At 44.0% G+C, this 21,287-nt stretch overlaps 1 protein-coding gene across 1 annotated transcript in view; it reads right to left on the bottom strand.

The window, feature by feature from the left end:
• Positions 1-15,738, bottom strand: part of LANCL3 (LanC like family member 3) — a 38,832-nt gene extending 23,094 nt beyond the window's left edge. The window contains exon 1 of the mRNA XM_069784921.1: positions 15,098-15,738. Coding sequence (XP_069641022.1) covers positions 15,098-15,643 — 546 coding nt within the window. The 5' untranslated portion in view covers positions 15,644-15,738. The remainder of the gene's footprint in view (positions 1-15,097) is intronic.
• Between the last annotated feature and the right edge of the window lie 5,549 nt (positions 15,739-21,287).

The following is a 21,287-nucleotide window of genomic DNA, read 5'->3' as shown; positions in this document are numbered from 1 at the left end:
ACCCAAGACTCAAGTAAGCTAGGGAATGTGTTTCTGCAAAATTTAGCTGAGTCCACTCGCACTGTGGAATTTTAACAAACCAACTGAACCTCTCTATAATTAAGGTGAGAATTTTTTAAAAAGATTTTTCAGTTAACTGCCAGAAGTGCCGCACCAATCCAGTTGAATTAAATTACAGCTCTTCAGAGCCTGTGTTTTTTAAATAAGTATTTTATCACCTTTCAACTCATCAAATATTACACTGTAAGAACATTTACTCCTGACAGATGTTGCAAGGCCAAGTCATACAATCAACTCCCAGAACTCAGCCCACCAATTCTGGAAGAAAGGTAAACCCTTGTACTTCAGAGCATAAAGCCAGTCCTTAAAAAATGCAGGTTAGGCATGTTACAGACAACACATTTCAAAATTACCTTCCACAGACATTTGTGCAGCTACTCTGAGTCATCTGGTACTGGTACAAGATGTTTAATTAGATGGAGCATTGGAAACAAATCCTAAAGAAGAAAGATTTGTTTGTACTACTGTGCTCCTCACTGCAAGAGAGTGGAAGCGTTCAACACTTTGGACAAGGTCCATGTTGTGCTGTGTGTAACACAGTTTGAAAATCGTTACTCAAAGCTGTTCTGCAGTTAGTGTGCCTCTGCTGTGCAGGAACAGTTTCCTTCCGTGCTTACACTTTGGGTGACAAAGAAACAGAGTGACTTTGGAGCCTGGAGTTTGGGGCACCTCCCTCCAGGCTCTGCTATGAAGAACATTTGAGTATTTTATATAAGTAATTTCAATCAGAGCTGCAATAAGAGAGACTTGCTCTAGCCATCAGCTCACTCAGCTTAGAGGCATCAGCTTAAATTCTTGCACTGCGCCAGAAAAAGAAGGGATGTGAATTTGAATTACCAGGTTAGTGATGAAATCTCAAGGTTACTGCATTATAGAAAGGAAGAGACTATGACCCCCATTTGGACCGTGATTTGCTCAGAGCCCAATTTGGTCTTAAAACCTGTAAGAGTGACGAGAGGTGAACACATTCTGCCCCTGCTAATGGGAAAAGACATGATGCTTAGTTTGCTTTTACTCCACAGCAGGCCAGACCCTGCCTGGGGCTCTGCAAGAAAAGCACCTCCAGCAATCTGGGAGAGACTGCAACAGGGAGAGAGGTGGGACATGGTCCCCAGCTGCAGCTTTACAGCCTCCTTTGGAGAAGGTAGAGATGAGGTACAGCAGGTGAGATGGAGTGCAAACTGCTGCTACTGTGGAAAGGCAACTGGAAGGAGTTGCATAAACACCATGGAGAAAAGAGAGCTCTCTAAATCTATACCAGAGCTCCATGGATGGTGAGTGATGCAGCTGTTGGCTTATAAATTTTGGCGTGGCTTATATGTCCCACAACACACCGCTCCCAGGATTTGCATGCCTATCAAAAGATGCCCAGAAGACTTCAAGGGCATAAACTAGGTGCCTTGGACATTTAGGCATATCCAACCTTAGTCACCAGCAGGGGAAAGTTCTGACAACAAAACTTTTGGGTCTTGGCACCCACAGTGGGTTTTAGGCAATGGAAAGGCCTGAAGAATCATAGAGAGTGAACCCATAATACCTCTGTTGGGCGGAACAGCTGCGTAGGCAGCCCAAAATTTCATTGACCTTTTGGATACCATGTTGTGTTAACCTCTGTCAGGACTGGTTATGACTTTTCATTTATATTAGCTGTTCATTCCCATGCAGAATAAATGCAAAGAAACATAACCTTAATTTACATTAAAGTAAGCGTAGAACTCTGATGTGCTATCATGTTACATCCAGATGTACAAGCAGTGATGCAGCACACGTGCAGACAATATGCTGACACTCATGTGAACTGAGTACACAAGTAACTCAGGTCCTGTCATGTTCGTCTTAATTGAATCTTGGTTTCTTCCCAGCATACAGGGTAAGATTTATAGATAATTCTCCCCAGATACATGTGCTTGTACTGCTAAAAATAAACCTTGTTTTAGCTCATTTTTTAATCCTTGAGCTGTTTTCATACTTTTCCTCTGCCTCTGTATGGTATCTGGCACTTGTCTCAGTTTAAAAGCCAAAGCAAGTCTTATCTAGTGAGCTGCCTCTTCTGGATCATTAATGAGGATAATAAATATGGCTGGTTCCTATATCAGTCCTTCATTAGTAGTTACGATTAGCTTGCTTGTGGTCTTTCAGCCAATTCCAAATTTACAATGTCCCCATCCAAGCCAGCATGAATTAAGTTTTCAAGGAAGATTATCTTTGACACTGCATCAAAAGCCCTATTCAAACGTAAACAGGGTATTGGCTACTGCTCTTTCATCAGCCACTAATTTTATAATTCTGTTATTTACAACAAGTGATCTTGTTTGTCTCGCAAGACTTCTTTATTCTTCTAAGTCATGCTGCTTTATATGCATAGTTCTGTTATGCAGATATTTATGAGGCATGTGACATCTAGAAGTATGTCTAAATATTTGCTGCTGAGGAACAATGTGGCTACCTACGAAATTAGTTAAATGAGGTAAATGACACAACAGCAGCATTCACAGGCTAACAGAAGCATAAATTAGTCACTTTAAAGTAGCACCAGCATTGCTTTCAAGCAAAGGTAATTCTGGAGAACTCCATGCTGGCATCATGCCACTTCTACTTTGCGTGATGATCTGCAATTTGTGCCATGCCAATAAGCCACTGAATAGAAATATCAACTTAAGCTACGAGAAGAATGCTGACAACGTAATGCAGGAAAACCAGATGAAGGTGATCGAGTCCTCTGAGTCATCTGAATTTTCCCCTACTCTTAGACTGTGGTAGCAGTCTGATGTAGTAAAAATCCTGACGATCTGTACGTGGCTCCCAGATCCTCCCAGGCACATCGACAAAGACAGTTCTGAAGCAAAAGACAGTAACAAAAGAGTTTCCAGTGGCATACAGTGCCGTTAGCATTGCCTGCAAATACGCCCACAATTCCAAATACAATTCAAGTCATACTTCAGTTACAGACAGTCACTTATAATTCAATACTGCCACATTTCAAGGGCAGAGTAAGAGTCATGGGATTAGTTTGAGGAAGTGTGGCATACTGCGCTCTTTAAAATGTAGCTTACTTGGTAAATAATGGGATCACCATCTGTACTTTCCTCCTGGTGAAAAGATTGCCATTTGGTACTATAATAAAATTAGGAAAGTGTTATCAATCTTCCCTTTGCACTACTTATTCTCAGTTGTGACTGTATAAACCAAGCATGCTTTGGGAAAAAGAGACTGCTGTGCCCAAAGGCGCAGTTCAGATTACTCTAAAAGAGTTCAAACTTCACACAGAAAGGAGGAAGAGGAGCAAGAACCATGAGACAAATCATACCACCACCACCACCAGTAAACAAACATCCACTACACTTAGCCATTACCTTGCATTTGAAGATCTCAAAGTGCTGTATAATTAACTAACAGGGACTACTATTACCTCACGCTACAGATTACACTGTGTTGTCGCTGCCCTGGGAGCACTCAATGCCATGCTTCTCTTTTGCTGGATTTGTCATTTTACACAACTGTCCTCTGCAGCTCTACAGGAGTGGCCTGGTTTTGGGGAAAGAGGCAAATGGAGCAGGAACGACTGCAATTTATGGGAGTCACATTTAATTTTTCTGGCCCTCCATGGGTGCTTTTTATGTATTAACTCAGTGATTGTTCAGTCTGGAGAAGAGAAGGCTCAGGGGAGATTTTATCAGCGTGTATAAACACCTGATGGGAGACAGCAGAGAAGAGGGAGCCAGGCTCTTCTCAGCAATGCCCAGTGACAGAAAATTCTACTTAAAGAGAAAGTTTTTTTACTGTGAGGGTGGCCCAACAGGAACAGGATGCCCAGGGAGGTCACAGAGTGGAGATATTCAAAACCAAGTGGACACAGCACCGAGCAATCTGCTTTTGCGGACCCCGCTCTGAGCAGGGGGCTGGACCAGAAGTTCTCCAGAGGTGACCTCCAGCCTTGGCCATGCTTTGACTGTACGACTGAACCAAATCCAAACGTAAGTGCATATGTCGATACACTGTTCAGACAGATGGTGTGGATTTTACTCCTCTAGAGGTCTTTAGGTTCAACTCTTGATTTTGACTCAGCTTACCTGTGTGGTTTTTTAAAAATTTACCTCACAATATTTGTTTTACCAAAATAAGCTAGCAGTCCCATACTGCTTAGAGAACAAAATCAAAATAGGACTGTCCTAGTTTTGGCTGGGATAGAGTTAATTTTCTTTCTAGTAGCTGGTGTAGTGCTATGTCCTGGATTCAGCATGAGAAGAATGTTGATAACACACGGATGTTTTCAGTTATTGCCAAGTAATGTTTAGTGTAAAGTCAAGGATTTTTCAGCTTCTGATGCCCAGCCAGCGAGAAAGCTGGAGGGGCACAAGAAGCTGGGAGGGGACACAGCCAGGGCAGCTGACCCAAACTGGCCAAAGGGGTATTCCATACCATGGGATGTCATGCCCAGTATATAAACTGGGGGGAGTGGGGGCGGGGGGATCACCGCTCGGGGACTAACTGGGCACCAGCAGCGAGTGGCAAGCAATTGCACTGTGCATCGCTTGTTTTGTATATTCCAATCCTTTTATTATTATTGTCATTTTATTATTGTTATCATTATCATTATTAGTTTCTTCCTTTCTGTTCCATTAAACTGTTCTTATCTCAACCCTCGAGCTCTACCTTTTTCCTTTTGATTCTCTCCCCCATGCCACTGGGGGGGGGGGAGTGAGTGAGCAGCTGCGTGGTGCTTAGTTGCTGGCTGGGGTTAAACCATGACAAGGACAAATGTATTCATACTATAACTCTGTCTACATTTTGTCTTCTGGATGTGCAGCAGTTATATATGCATTATTCCCAGGTATTTTTGCTGGCATAATAAAAAATGTGTATGTATGAAAACGGCAGCCTGGCATAAGAAAGCTCATGATTGATTCAGCTCTGCAAGACCAAGAACAAACAAATCAATATTTATTTAAAGAAGCTGAAGAAGTTTGTTTTGCTGTTCTACTATTAAGAGTTTTCCCTGAGTTCATATTTGTCCAACTTATGTCTGATTAAATTTAAACAGTTACGTGTGGAATGTGTATCTTGGGGTCCATTGCTATTATAACTGTAATTTTGACTAATTAATCACTGGCTTGGCCTTAGAAAACTGAAACAATTAAGTATAACATTAGTCATTTCACAGATGGCAAGTAGAAATTTCTAGAGATCAGGAGTTAGCTTTACAAAGGGATGAAAAACCTTAGTGAAAATGGCACGCTTAAAGTCCTATGAACATCTATGGCAAGGCTGATGCTTCCAACCCCTGCCTGCAATTTACTGCAAGACAATCTTTGCTTTTGTTAGGACAGTTCTCGTAGGCCAAAACCCCCACATTTGGTGATGGTGGATGAAGCTATAAGAAACTTCTACAAAAATAAAAGGATAGATTTCCATTGACTCATGCTGCTGGTGAATGCAAGAATACATAAAATGGCCCTCACTGAAGGTGACAGAACTAGGGAGAGAGACAACACCAAGCTTTATCTTTACATTAGCAACAAAAGTAAATCACAAGAACAGAGTAAGTTTAACCTCCAGACACTTCTTCAGATTTCACTTATTCCTTGATTTCTAATGTGGACAAAATAATTGACTTAATATGGTCCTCTCAAATCTATTGTTCCAACTGTACTTCCACAAAGGAACCCTATCACTTCACAGATGTCCCCTGAATATACAATGGCACGTCTGGTGTTACAACATAGAATAACATATTCCCAGTTTTATTCAGGGAACAAAGGAAAGGAGATTCTTTAGTTGGCATTAATGAAACAAAGCTCCTTCAGTTGAAGAAGCTTCTCATTTTGTGTACCACAGCACAGCTTCTGCGATTCAATGATTGTCTTTGTATGACCCCTACCTACTTCACTTGTTCAGAGGCTTTTCCTAATGAATACCTGTCCATGTAGCAGTGGCCCATTAAAAGACTGCTGGATAACAGCAGGTCATGAGCTGATGTGAGTCAGTGTCACATGGGTGTGAGATGCAAACACCTTACTGAGCTGTATAAATAGAAACAAGACCTGGAAGAAACACAAAGTTATCTCTCTGCTCAATTAGAAAAGCCTGTGCTAGAATCGTATGTCCAACTTATGGCACTCTACAGGAAAGGCTGGAGAGAGTCTGGCGGAGCGTAATGGGAACAACTAGAGATGTAGAAAACATGACACACATGGGAAGATTGGAAGGATTAGGATTGTTTGTTTACAACAAGAAAAGATTAAGGGCAGAAACTATAACAGTCTTGAAACATATGAAGAGCTTCTGTAAAGAGGAACAGAATTTCTCACTATTTCTCAATGGACAGGGCAAGGAGTATCAGGCTTAAATTACAGCAAGATTCAGATCAGTCATTAAGCTAGACTTTCTAATAGGGAAGTGTCTCAGACAGCCAAGGCAGACTGCAGATCCTCCGTCAGTGGGTGGTAGGAAGAGCAGGTTAGAGAGAGACTGCCAGGGATGACACAGGCACAGGCACACCTGCCTGGGGGCTAGACCGTAGCCTGAATTACCTCTAAAGGTCCCTACCAGTTCTTTGATTCTGGTAGGGATATCACCTGGTTGTCAGGACTGAGTGGACAAACTGCAGAACACTGCCGGTATGGAGCATACAATACCCACCATTTTCCAGTTCTGCACTCACCCACCAGTGGAGAGTTGCTTTGTCCTGTGCAGCTTCTAGCCCCAGGCCCACACTTAAGAGCAGCTTCCATTTCCTTGACAATGAAATCTACATTTGACCAGTACATCCCCAGCTTACAGTGGTCAATTACATTAACGTTGTACCAATGAGGGAATAGAAGTATTCTGTGAAGAAAAAGATTAGCCACACAAAATAACTAAATGCCTTGGACAGCTAGAAGGTGTATTTATCTGCCGCATTTCCCCCTCCTCCAGTTATTCAGTGCTATCTGACATCCATTCCATCTCACTCATGATCCACTGTTCTTCAACAAGAGATATTAAGCCATTAAAATGAGGAATTCATTTGATTTGCTGCAAAAACAGATTTATGGCTCTGCTCTCAGACATCAAAATATACCAAGCTGAGAAACACCAAATGACTCAGCAACAGCTTGGACTGCTATTAAGATACTTCTTGATCATGTTTGCCTAAAGTGAAATAACTATTTCAATTATTTTGCCTTGCTACTCCTAGAAATATTAATCAGCTCACTAACTATCACTTGAAAATAATCCTACAACATAGATAAGAAATAATTGTTTTTGACTGGGTATTTTCATTGAGCCCTATTGTAATGGAGTGGACAGAAGGTTATGCAACATCACTCAGTGCTTAATATCATGCTTGTCAGTGGTCAAAGAACTGCATGACAGACACAGATAAAGAGGCATTTTGATACACTGTCTTATTAAAAATGGTGACCTGATTGCATATATTGAATTCTGATTTTTTAAAAAGGGGGTGAAATAGAGAAGTTGGCTGACAAACAAAACTACCATTTACAGCAAATGCCTTGCACCATGCTGTGATGGGATGCTCCTGCAGCAGCAGAGCAGGACCATGGGACTTTTACCCATTTTAATTGCCTCCCTGATCCTCTCTACAGAGCCACCTCTACAGCTTGAAGGCGAGGCTCAAGACAGCAGTTTACTGTCTGAGTAAACTGCTCTGCAGTCTTTATACAGCCTGTCAATAGGGTGGTAGGTTGATTTTAAGACTGTTCAGCTGAATTAACAGAGAGAAGTAGGGTCTATTGATTTAATGGAGGAGAGAGGAAAGAAGAGGATGATTTCTATATTTGGTCCCTGCTAGTTGTGGTGCATAGCTGTGCTATGATTTACGTACCAAGTCTAATGTTCTAACGATGTATATTAAATGACTATGGAGAAACTTAAGGCTTAATTTTATCCCTCCATTTCAGTGCTGTAAAGTGCTGAGGATGTTATACTTTCATTGGTAATTGTTGTTAGCCTCGTGCTCTTTCCTTCCTGTCAGGAGCAGCTCAGTCTTTCACATTTCTGCTTCTTTAGCCTGTTCCAAAGTAAGGTTTACTAACAGCATTACCATTTAGGTTACATACTAATTTATAGTATTATATGCATGTAATAGGAAACTGTCAGTGTCAAAAGAAGTACGGCAATGTTCATGAAAATGCCCATATTTGCTTCTAGACATCAAGTAGTTACCTCAGTTATTCCTTAGAGAAAGAAAATATGGAATATAAGACATAATGTTGTGCTCTGCATTTGCAAGCACTGAATGTGATGACAGCTATTTTTGTAAGTGTATGAGCCTATGCAAAGAGAATACAGTGACAGAAGAGTGACAAACAAAAACCAAGCAGACAAAAATAGTAATTTTCCTCAACGAAAGGTAGTTTACTCCTCTGACCACTCCCTCACCCATCTTCTCCCTGTCTCTACTCTTCTGTTGAACTTCTATCTTCTTCTAAATTGAATACATTAGCCATCAGATCCACACCAGTTTGCCAGAAAACCTGATTTTCATTTTAAATCTCCCCTGCTCCAGGGTCTAAGTTATTTCTTTCCTTTTCTCCTTCATCTTTGAATTCTGCCACCCCTCTGCAGCGTTCCATTTTTATATTTTTGCTGGTAACTTATTCTTTTGCTTTTTTATTGGTTCTTTCTTCCTCCTCTCTGTTCAGCCTCCACCAAATGCCTTTCTTCTCTATGCCTGCCTGTTTCTCTGCCTCCACACACTCCACCATATATGCACATTCTACACATGCACTCTTTCATTCTGCTATGTCACCCAGTGTTAACTGTGAGTTAACACAGTTAACTGTGGCTTTTGGTCCTTTGTGAGAACTGTGCCAAAAAATCACTATTATTAGCCTTTGTCATGGAGGAAAACATAAATGTCAAATATAGCCACCTGTAGAAACACGGTACTGTAATAAAGTTCTTTGATGTATGTATAAAGTATAACACACAAAAATCTGAAAACCTAAGGCAATAGATTTAAGAAACTCCTTGCACTGTGCCACCAAACTGACCACAAGTAACTGATGTTGTGAAGAAGAGTAGCTTCCACCCAAGCCCTGCACCTCTCTGCTGGAGAGATTCCCTGCTTCTCTGCTTCAAATGCCCTGACAGCTCTGGATGCTTCCAGAGATTCAGTCACCAGATACGCTCCACAGGTCCAAAGAACTGCTCAGCACCTTTTCCACAAAAAGCCCTCCTTCTGATTCCTGCATTTTGTTCTGCAGCTCTCATCTTCAAGCCTGGGGCAGCACACTCTGCTCTGCAGAGTACAAAGACCTCTGCTTCTAGCTAGGCGCTGTGGTGATGATGAGGAAGATGACTGAACTGACAAGGTTTAAGAGTTAACTTCCAGTATGTGAAATGTAAAGGAGTTAGAAGAAGGACAGGAAAGTAGAGATCTATCTGGATACAAGAGACGCCTCTGGATAAACACATTTCTTTTTTTTTTTTTTTTTTTAATTTTTGTTAAAAACTGGTATTATAACATCAGTATTACTGCTTGGGCTGCTTTTTCAGCAAAAAGATGCTTCTGCATAGGGAAACATTCTTCCAACAGCACAAAGCGGTACAGAAATATGACACTGCTTTTGTACAAAACTGTCTTTTTAGAAGACGATGGCAGATTAATACCACTCTTCAGCTATAAGCGGTTGAAATCTGTATTTCTGCAACAGAATATATAATGCATGTAGCTAAACTTGTGTCAATCAAACCTCCAGTCCTGGCAGGATTCACACCAAACCCTCTGTACCACAGTGCTTTTTTACTGGCTGTTAAATAGTACACTTGAAATTCAACACTTTCAACCCCAAATTTTCTACTTTAACTCTACAACTGGATATTCAGTGTCCACTATGTTGAACTGAATCCAGGTGGCCATTTTCAAGATGTCACCATCTCAGAATTTGAAGGCTGTTTAAAATAAAAAAAGATTCGTGCTGCCCTGCTGAAGGGAAACAGAGAAAATCTGAAATGTAGACCCAAACTATTTCAGAATGCTTTCTAAAAAAATCTGGATGCAAATAATTCCCGTTGTTTCACTGTTTACTTTAGAAAACTCCTATTTTCAACTCCTGGTTTAAATTCATCAATTTAAGCAAATTAATGCAAAATCTAGCCCCTGTGTGTGGTTTGGGAAATCATGGCTAGAGGAATGTACATTTAAAAGAGGCAGGCTGGGATCAAAAGCTTTTTATCTTTACTGTTATCTCATTTTAATCCTCTGTGGCAAAAACCGACATCCTGGCTGCGTAGTGGCCTGTGTAAAATGAAATAATGAAATCAGTACAGCTCCAGCTAGCACCACGCTATTTGACATTTCAACCACCGTAATGTTTCAGATAAGCTGGCAAATTCTTCCACAGAGAGAAAGGACTTCAATGGGCACAGAGAAGGAATGAAATCTCACCTCAAAGGACAACGCTTCCCTTTCAGGCACAGGTGAGATTAAAAGTCTTAACATGGGGACTCTGCGCTACAGAACTTGGAGGTACATCTCTTCTGTGGGTATTTTGCAGATCTCCCTTTCTAAGATCAGTCCATCAAGTGTCTTTCATAAACACTATGTTCAGCATTGATACATTTCCACTCCACTTTAAAGAGCTGCAAATTAACATGTTCTAGGCAGCATTCAGGAAGCTCCTTCCTCTCACACTTTCTGAATTTTTTTCTAAGAGATTGAAAAAAAAACACCAAAAAATGTGGAGCAAAGTAACTTACAATAGTCTTTAAACACTGGCTGGAGGGAAGACTCTAAGGAACAAGTAATAGCATCTAGAGTTGTCTGAGGAGTTGAAACAATGTTAAGTGTTCATTCATTTGTATCTTCTCTCCCAAAATATTATGAAATACACTGGCTGGACCTATCCGGTCCCATGCACTGCACATCAGTCTGTTCCACTGTCTTTTAAAGCCAGTCCTGCCTCACACTTCCCTTGCTGTGGCACCCAGGTCCCCGACATCGCACAGTAGTGCTATTTTTGTTTTCCACGCACGAGGTGAAGTTGGTCAGCTTGATTTGCAGTCTTGGGAGGTCCAAGAGAAAAGAGACTCTGGTGATAGACAGCAGCCAGGATAAGTACAGTTTTTAGCAGAGCCCTACACTTAACGGAGTCGTGCTAGAAAGACCATTGCCCCTTCTGGGCATCCCATAACAGAATAACATCAGAATTGTGCCCTCCCTGTGACGGGACAACAACCTCATAAACACACCAAATCATGACATCGCATTTGTTGGAAAGGGAAATTGAGATGCCCCTCTGCCACAGAGACAGAAAGCTTAACCGTACAGTGGCATGAAAGAGCTTAAGGTCTCTGCAGGCTGTCAAGACTCACCCCAGTGCCTCAGCCCACAAGGGAACTGGTTTGGCCGTGTTGCTGGCATAGTGTGCTGGTTCAGTTTGTCACCACTGCAACAGCAGGCAAGGGTCTCTTACGGTGTCCCCAGTGTCTTTCAAAACTACAGTCTCTAATGAAACCACAGCATCAGGCAGTCATGCAAAATGCTGTCCTGCCTTCTACATGGTACACTGCTACCTGTCGCTGTCTTTCCTGCTGCAACCCAGAGCTAGTGGAAGTCAGTCAAGCCCATCAGCTCAGTCAGTTATTAAAAGCAAACCTGAGCTGTGCTAAAAGGCGGTAACAACTTAGCAGATGGTGATGCAAGAAGCCACTTGAACTTCTGTACCTTTTCCTCTGTCATCTGACGGTTACACTGCCAGAAGGAAGTGCAACTACCAAGACACACCATGCTCCATCAACCACGAAATGAGACAGAAACATCACTGAGAAAAAATGAGCAGAGGATAAAATGCCATCTGAACAGAGGGATGGGACCACCATTTTAATGGTGTCTTACTACTGCTGTTTGTACAAGCAAATAGAGACTGAGTGAAGAGAATTAAAAGCAGGACTGACAGATTTCTCCAGGAACACATAATGAACCAACACTACAAGCATCAGGAAAAGAGGTAGCCAAAGAAGACAGAACAGAAACAAAATTTCCCCCGAACAGTGAAAACACAGCAGTTAAGGACAGCTAAAGCACATACACCTTATTTATATGTACCTTATACAAATGACACATCGTTTCTGCCAAAACAGTATTTTACCCATCTCTGCCTGGGAAGCAGCGACTACAGTGTAATGGAAATTAAAGAAAGGATGAAAACAAACATCTTTTCTAATGCACAATGCATCATTAAAGTCAGACCCTGTTAAGCGTTGACTGTTGAAGTAATCCTTACTCATGCAAAGACTCTCAATTAATTCATCAGGGAAAAATGCTGCAATAGCCTAAAACTCTGAAAACCAGCTGAATGCAAATGACTTCTTCACATGAGGTCAATGTTGTTCAACCGACTGGATCCTTCAGGACTGTCCACTAACTTTCTGAAGAATATGCGAAGCTTTAAAGCACCGAGACTCTTCAGCAAGAAACTGAAGCATCAGGGCACAGCAGCTGAGCTAAACTGGTGTTTACTGAAATAAAGCAGTCTCCTTCCTTCCCTGCTCGGAAAAGACAAAAACCAAACGTAAACCATAAATTGTAAAATTTGGTCAAAAAGCCTTTCTTCAAAGGCTTCTTGTATATAGGTCACCATTTGACTTCTTCAGAGGAAAAAACAACCATACGGGCAGCAGCGGCTCTATTTCAATGCAAGGAATGGATTTCACTTTGTGCTGGAAATGTTTGTACAGCGTCCTCAAAAAAAGAACGTGGGAAACAAGAAAATATGCTGCAATGAGCCATGTAAGGCTGTGCACAATCAAATTACAGGAGGTAGCATTTTCCAGTGGTTTGAATCACAAGACGTTGCTTCTATTCTGGGATGTACCTGGCTTCCCGTTTGTTTGACCTTGGGTAATATATGACATACACTCTCTCTGGGCATCCCTTTCTTCACTTGTAAAAAGATGCAGGGTCTAGTCTGGCAATGTACGAATTACAGCAATTCTGTATTAGGATGGGAACATTTGTCAAAAGACCCAATTTTGCTCAAGCATGAGTACACATAGACTAGAAATCATTATAATTTTCCTCATCAAGGAGCAAAATATTTTAATTAAAAGTTTTAGGTTTTGCTAAAATTTAAAATTAATGTTGGTTTTATTAATACTTAACAGTTTAGATTATTTTGATTTATTTCTTGCACTATAGATTTAAAATTACAATGTGGTGACAGAATAAATAATACTACAGAAGGATGTTAGCCTACCGATTAAAACATCAGCAAGGGGACACAGAGTATCTTTTATTGGCAAAATAAATCCCTCTATGACTGTACTTAACCCACCTGCTAAATGGATTCCACAATAACTGCATACCTGTGCTCATCTGTGGGGATGTTTAACTCTTTACAGCGACATAAGGTATAATTTTTCAGCAAGCAAGCAAACAGAGAGGAGAGCTTTCCCCTTCCTCATGGTGCCCGTCAGAGGTGATTGCACCTAGTCCCCAAACTGTTCAGCGATTGCTCTCAAGGACGTCAGACAAATGGATGAAGGAATTAAACGAAGCAGGAGAGTCCAGGGTGCCACCTCATTCAGCTGGTATGTCACGACACCATCATAGGCACTGACAGGGGTACTAGACACACTCTCCCAGTGCAAACTGAATTAATAGGCACGGTTATTCCTTTGTGAGGAACCATCCCCGCAGCCTGGCACTGCTGCACAGACTGTGATGCGTCTACAAAACTTTCCTCTCACAGAAAATGCTGTCAGAATGAAAAGTTTGGTTATGTTATGGTTATAAATAACATAACCATTACTATGGTTAAGATTGTCAGACAATCCTATGTGAAGAAACAGCACGTATGGTACGCTACTTTAAATGCTTAGTGCTGTAAGAATTTTTGTTCAAGGCGATCAAAACATTCAACTGACTTAACATTGTTGTTTCCTTCTCTGGATACCCTGGAGCCTCCCGAGTCCTCCATTAAATGAACTTCCTTGGACTCTGATTGCAGTGACTGGTATTGGATGGGGCAGAGCCACTTGGTTTTACATCATTTATTTACTTGTAATAGTTGCTTCCTCTTGCAGGAGGAAAGCAAGCCAGAAGCCTATGAACTTGCAAATCAGTGATTAACAGAGGAAACACAGATTGGACCTGACAAGAGGACAGGAACAAAAATCTAACAAATGCCTGCTCAGACACTGCACTGACCACTTAGTAACAAACACCACAGCAAACAGAATCAGTTGCATTAATTCTTACGCTGTAGTCAGTGGAAGCTCTGAATTGTCAGCGCTGACAATGACAATATCCTAGGGTAATGTCCCGACTACGGAAACCAACAGTACACTGAACCATCATCACATCTCAAGCTTCCAGAAAAAAAACAGCTCCCGTTCATGAAAAGCACCAAAACTCGTGGCCAGATTTCCAAAAGACCACCAGCTTTTCTGTATGCTGGGGTTAGCAAGACCAAGCGCCTCTGAAAAATCTTGCTTGCAAATTCTGGCACAGCACCACTTATCATTATAAGGTTCCTTGCTCTGTTTTGCCCAACACTATTCCTTTTTCCCACCCGCTTCATTTTACTGAAATATTCTTGAAAAGCCCGGGGTGTCTCCTGCCAAATAATTCACCACCTGGCAACCAACAGCGGATGCTCTCGGCGTGCCCGGGGAGCGACCCGCAGCGGGATGCGGGGCCCTGTTCCCGGCGGCGGGACCGCATCCCGCACGCCCTGTGCCCCCGCACTCCCTCTTCCAAAAGACGCATCTTTGAGTTCAGGGGAGGAGCGCTGCGGAGAAACAGCTACGAGAGAAACAGAGAAGAAAAAAACACACACACACACACACACACCGGGGGGGGGGGGGGGGGGGCTCTTCCCGAAGCGTGCCCCAAAAGCGCTAGCTTTTTTTTTTTTTTTTTCTTCTTGGTTTGTTTTTGGTGGGAGCCCCGGCGCATCCCCCTCCAGCCAGGCACTGCCCCGCCTCGTCGCCAGCCCGAGGGACCGCCGCCAGCCCCGACGGCGGGGCCGGTCCCCGTCCCCCCCCCCCCCTCCCCGGGGGCGACCCGCCGCCTGCCGGCCCTTACCTCCATGCCCAGCCGCTGCTTCAGCACCAGGGCGGCGCACAGGTAGCCGGCGCGTCCGACGAAGAGCTCGTCGGAGCCGCACTCGAGGAAGGAGAGCGGGGCGCAGACCTCGCTCAGCTCCCGGAACTTGCCCAGCGGGCGGGCGAAATCGGGCAACCCCAGGGCTCGGTAGACCAGGGCCGCCACCGCGTACACCCCGGCGCCGCCCAGCAGGAAGGCGGCGCGGGTGTCGGCGTCGGCCTCGCCGCCGCCCTCCTGGTAGCGCAGGCAGGCGTCCACGACGCGGCGGGCCGCCCGCAGGTAGGCCTCCCGCGACGGCGCGAAGAGCGGGCACTGCGCGACGTGGTAGAGCATGTAGGCCACGCCGGCCACGCCGCCGTACAGCCCGCCCTGGCAGCCGCGGGGGCCGCCCAGGGGCGGCAGCTCCCTCAGGATCCGCTCGATGGTGGCCGTCACCAACGGCACCGCCGCCTCCCTGTCCGGCGCCGCCGCCGGGCTGCCCGGGTAGTCATCGAAGCGGTTGGCGAAGCAGCGCTGGTTCTCCATGCCGCCGCCGGCGAGGCGCGGCGCAGCGGGGAGCGGCAGGAGGGAGCGAGCGAGCGAGCGAGCGGGGAGCTGCCGGGGGAGGAGGCGGGGGGAGCGGGGAGGAGGGAGCGCGGCGGAGGCGGGAGCGGGAGAGGCGGGAAGGGGGCGCCCCCACAGACGCCCGGCGGCTCGCGGGGAGGGGGCGCGGCGCTCACCCTGAGGGGCGGCGGGGCGAGGCGGCCGCCGCCGAGCCTGGGGGGGGGGCGAGACCGGCCGGTGGCCCGGGTCCCCTCCCCCTCAGCGCCCCTCGGGGGGCGGTGAACCGTGGAAGAGGTGGCCGTGACTGACCCGCGTTTCCAGACCGCTGAGACGGGTCGTGGCGGGGTGGGGGGGGAAGGCGGCCGGCCCGGTTCTGGTGTGCGGCTCGTCCTGCCGGGTCGAGGGGGGGGTTTCTTCGTTCCCTCATCGAAGGCGCTGCCTGGCTGGGAAGGAGGGCAGCCCGAGGACAGCCTGCAGGGAAAGCTAAGCAGGTCCCCGGCAGACTGGCAAAGGCGCAAGGCCATCTTTGGCCCCTTCATGCATGAGCCAGGCAGAGCTTGTGAGGAACGGAAAATTTAGGCCACTGAGGAGATCCCTAGTTGAAAAAAAAAAAAACAAAACGAAGGAAAATCTTGAAGCAGGTAGTAAGAGCAACTCTTACATGACACAAATGCACAGTTGTCACATCTTCCCCTGACGATGTGAACTTGTGCAGCGTAAGTGAATTTATCGTCAAAGATCCGTGACTTACGGTCACCTGGTGGTCTCTGGTACTTTCTCTGGAGATGCAGCCTCCATAATTGAGGGACTCCCCCAAGGAAGGTGGAAAGAGCAGCTTGCTGGGGGCTCCAGCCGGTAGCCAGCAGCTGGCACAGCAGCAGCAAGAGCCAAAGGACGTTGAAAGACCTTTCTAGAGTTGTGGCTGGCTTCTCTCTGCTTCGTGCTGCCTGCTTGTTTCAGCCCTCTTCCTGCCTCCCCCTCAAAGTACCTTCAACTCCGTGCAGCTCCTTAGTTGTATTTCCACACCCACTTTTGGTTTGAACTCACCTGTTCTTTCTCTGTCCTTCCTTTTTGGGGGGTTTAGGATCTGCTCAGAGACACTTGTTTCCACCCTCTTTGGTTTCTACACTTTCCTTCAGTGCATTTTTTGCCATGTTTATGTACATTCCAGATACCACCCGCTAGTCTGTTTGTACAGCGTCCCTTAAAACCCCATTTTCTGGCTTATTCACAACTGTACCCTATGTGCTTTCTACCACACAGGTCTTGGCAATCTAGAGCATTGAAAGTGTGAAAATGCCCTACCAATGGATAGGACACCTCATTGAAATATTATTTTCTGTCATACACTGGTTTCTGCTGGCCCATTGATAGGTTTCAGGGTGTAGGTAGGGATTTTCCAGCACAATTTCTGTTGGTTGTAGAGAAGTGTATTCCCTAAGTGCTCTTTTAAGTGAAAATTTGGGAGTTTGATTTTTCATTCTGACACCATTTATTCCGCATTTTGGGGATGCTTGCTTCATCTTTTCAATCTTTTTTTTTCAAATTAAAAGGGCTGGTATTTTCCTGCAGTCTTCTGGGGTGGGAGGTGTCTCGTACATGGTCTTCCCATTGATGTGAAGGAATCCTCTCACTGGAGGCGCTTGTCTCCCTGCACTGAAAGTAACTGAGCCAGTAACCTTGGCACAGGAACCTCTTTTTGAGAACTTTGTCAAGGGGAAAATGGATCTCAGCCAGTTTCAGCAGCAAAGGATTTAAGAAAAATACAGACTTTATAAGAAAATCACTTGGGTTAGCAACACTTTTCTAGATGAGGGTCAAATAAGACTGCTACAATATTTTTCAAAAAGGAGTCAGTAATGACATGCTGAAAAGGAGCACCTTCCGTGCTCTGGAGAGTCTTTTGACAAAGTAAAGAGTGCTTAGCCACTGTAGGGTCAGCAGGTGTCATACAGCAATCAAGCAAGAAATGAGGATGACAGTTTCTGCTGTACTTCTTTTGTGTAATAGTATTAAACCACCAAAGCCAAAAGGAGAGCTACATTAAAATTACACATATGCTTCTTATAGCTGTAAAAAAAATTAAGTCATAAACTGCTCATGTTTTCATTTACAGAAGTTTCATGCTTTTAGACAGGATGTGTTCTGTATCTTTTTCACTCAGCCAAGCACAGATGCAGTCCTCTGCAATGTGTATGTATCCTGCCTGATACAAACGGAAGAGAAGTAGGGCTGATTCTCAGATGTAGATCGTGTGTCTCCCATCAGATCACCCTTTGAGGTTTGCCCTCTTCTTGGGTCCCAGGGTAAGTGTGGGCCTCTGCTGTATGGCTTCAGCTTGAGAAAAATGTGAATCCCCCCCTCTTACCCTTCTGCACTGCTGCAGCTCCCTGGTTTGTGCTCCCTGGGCATGCCATGCCTCCTCTTTGGCTCTGTAAATCTGATGCAGCAAGCCAAGGAGCAGGAAACAAATTACGGATTATACAAGAAAAGGATATGATACTGGCGTGGTGGGTGGAGGTAACAGTGGAGATGGGAGCTGGAGCCTCAAAGCTGTTTCTTTTGTTCTAGTAAATCCATCATTACAGAACACGTATTCTGGACATATGCATGTTGCATATTGATAAAATGTAGACTCATGGAGTAATTCAGGTTGGGAGGGACCTTAGGAGGTCATCTAGTCCAACCCACGCTCAAAGTAGGGCTAACTACTTATTGGTGTACTTGTTCATGTATGCTTGTTCATTTCTACTTTTTATTTACGTATTCCTTCAGGGAATCCACCCATCTGATATTTCCAACAGAACACAGTAGTCTGTCCTCAGTTGTAGTGTAAAGACTGGGGGCATCTCCTAACATGTCTTACAGGTTAGCCTATCATTTGTCTTGTATACTTTTTACTGATGGAACAATTTAGTAAGCCTTTGGGATTTTTGGATACCCACATGGTTGACAGTTATGTTTTTACCCAGTATTCCACATCTCTCCTGAGCTGAAGGTGGAACACTGGGGTCCCATACACAGGCTGAGCTTCAGTACCAGAAGTGTATTTAGTGGTTAACAGAAGTGTGTTTAGTGGTGTGAACACAGCAGGGTTGTGCTAGAGATTCTTCAGGCTGGTTTGAGTGTACTGGCTGTTAAATTCAAAATGAGTTCCCACCCTACCTATTAAAATCAGCCATCAGTACCCCTTACTGCCCGGTACTGCTCGTCCCTCCCCAGAGAGCTTTGGCACTGCAGGTCAGCTTTGCAGCTAGCTCGTCTCCCTGCCTGTTTGGGCTTTGTCCTGGGAATCCACGCTCCTAAACGAGTGGCTCTGGGGTTTACAGGGTCACCTCTATCCCTGCCCTCTAATCAGTTCATGTTTGGTAGGCAGCTGGCCCTTGGGCATTTGGCAGAAGGGAATGAATTAGGCAGAGCTGTTTCATGTCCGCATTAGAAAAGAAGTGCTTGTATTCCCCAGATGCCCTTCTTCTACCTTCCCTGCCATGGGTTCTCGAAGAGGAAATTCTCACTGTGTGCTGCAGAGACCATGCTAGTAGCCAAAATACGGAGGAGTCTGACCAGGAGTCACACAGCGGAGGCAGCCCCAAGGATTTCATGGCATTGTCAGTCAGTAGCCACATTGCCCCAGCAGTCTCTGGTTGCTCAGTATATTCTGGTTTCTTACAATAAGTATTTGTTTCATTTCTCAGGTTGGGCTATCCTGTTCTGTATGGACTCCACTTACAAAGCTACACAAAAGCTTTTTTGTTTTTTGTTCCACGATGATGAATGGACAGTGATATGAGGACCTGTTTTGAAAATGAAGTGCTTCTTGGCATTGCATAATGGAATCTCTTTTCCTAAGTTAACCTTTTATTCTGTTACTTGTGTGTAGTTGATAATACAAACACAATTTCTGCATGACAGAAGTGATACAAGTTTTAGTGCATGTATTGCCATTTAATCACAAGGAAAATTACACATTAGAAGATAAAGCATGTTATTTCACAGAGATTAAGTTAAATATTACGTCACATATTTAAATTATCCTACCTCCTTTGAATTCCAATAGGTATACAATGACTGCTCTTGTGCTTTTATGCAGCAGACCTACACCCTGAGACTTGCATGTATTTGTTGTTAATCAAGGTGGTCCATGAGCAATGGCACTAATAAGGTCTGGTGTTGACTGATTTGTTTTCTGCTTTCCATTATCACCACCTTATTCCCAGGCCTCCCCCGTGTTGGCATTTCTCACCTTGGTCACTGCATCCCAGTCACGCTCTTCCCATTTGGTGGGAAGCATGTGCCTGCAGCTGGTGAGCGGAGTTGAGTTACAATTGGCCCATGCTAAGGGGCTGCATTGAATTACTTTTTGCTCCAAGGGCACACTGAATTTCTGTCCATTGCTAAGTTCCATGAAACTTAGGAATTGAACAGAAGTTTAATTTCTTTGAGACTCTGTCTTTATTACCAGAATTGGTTGAAATTGGCCAACAGATGCAAGATTATGGGGATGGTGGGATCTGCTGAATAGGTACTTGGGTAGTCATGTACGATCATGCAAACCTTGCTTCCTTAAGAAACAAGGCTAGAAAGTTTTCGGGTTTGGGGTTTTTTTGGTGAGAAAATACAGTGAACAATTTAAAGATTCTTGTAACAAGGTACTGAAGGTGTGGGTAGAGGTGCTCATTGCTTACAGAATTGATTCTGCTTACAGAATATCACATTTTCCACTTGTAGAGGTGGGCTAATTTTGGTAAGGGTTTCAGCTTAGGTCGCAGCTGTTATGAAGTCTCTTAAGAGAGTATACATTTTTCAGTATCTCTATGTAGACTTACTTGCGATGGGTGATTCAGCTGTTGACAAATGCCAGGGCTTTCTGCAGAGCAGGAGGTTTGAAATTCTGAGTTTTGGCTTAACTGGTAAAAATCTAACTTCAAAATAGCATTACCTTGACCCTATCCTGAGCATTTTCCATAGGCATTGTTATTCCTAGCATTCCTTCCCTTGGCTTGAACCTACTCAAACTAACAGGATGGTGGAGCTCTTTTCTGCAGACATGTCTGTCACAATCCACAGTTTCTTCGTCCAGCAGATTATGTCCATTTTTTTATGTTCAAAGTGATTTCTAATGAACCACGAGTACTCTTACATGCCTAGAGAGCAGTACTTCATCTGCCGTTCTCTGCATGTGTCTGACATTGTCTAATGGAATAAGGAAGAAAAAAATCCCACTGTGCACTCCACTGTTAATATTAAAACAAAATAGTTACTTTTGTCTTACTAATTAGTCTGTCAGTACAACATATATTGTAAATTGTAAATTTCCTTAAGTGTGTCTTTTCTACAGTTGATGCCAGTGTGATAACCAAGATTTTAATTGTAACATTTTTTTTTGAGCTGGAATTTGGAAGCATTTCAAAGTACAGGAAAAAAAATCAATATCTGAAATCAAGTAGTGTTTTTACCTGAAAGCAGCTAACATTTTTATCCATGATGTTTTACTTGAATTTTCTTCTCTGTACATTTTGCTGTTGTCTTTGTGCTAGTTCATCTCAGTAATTGCTGTGATGGAAATACTAGACTTTTATTAACAAATCGTGCTTCTACTTGCCAGGGCAAGGACCTCACCCGGTGG

This window comes from Haliaeetus albicilla, chromosome 6 (assembly GCF_947461875.1).
Source record: "Haliaeetus albicilla chromosome 6, bHalAlb1.1, whole genome shotgun sequence".
In the NCBI taxonomy this organism is placed as follows: Eukaryota; Metazoa; Chordata; class Aves; order Accipitriformes; family Accipitridae; genus Haliaeetus; species Haliaeetus albicilla.
Note: the sequence above shows the minus strand (reverse complement) of the source record. Positions and strands in the feature narration are given on the sequence as shown.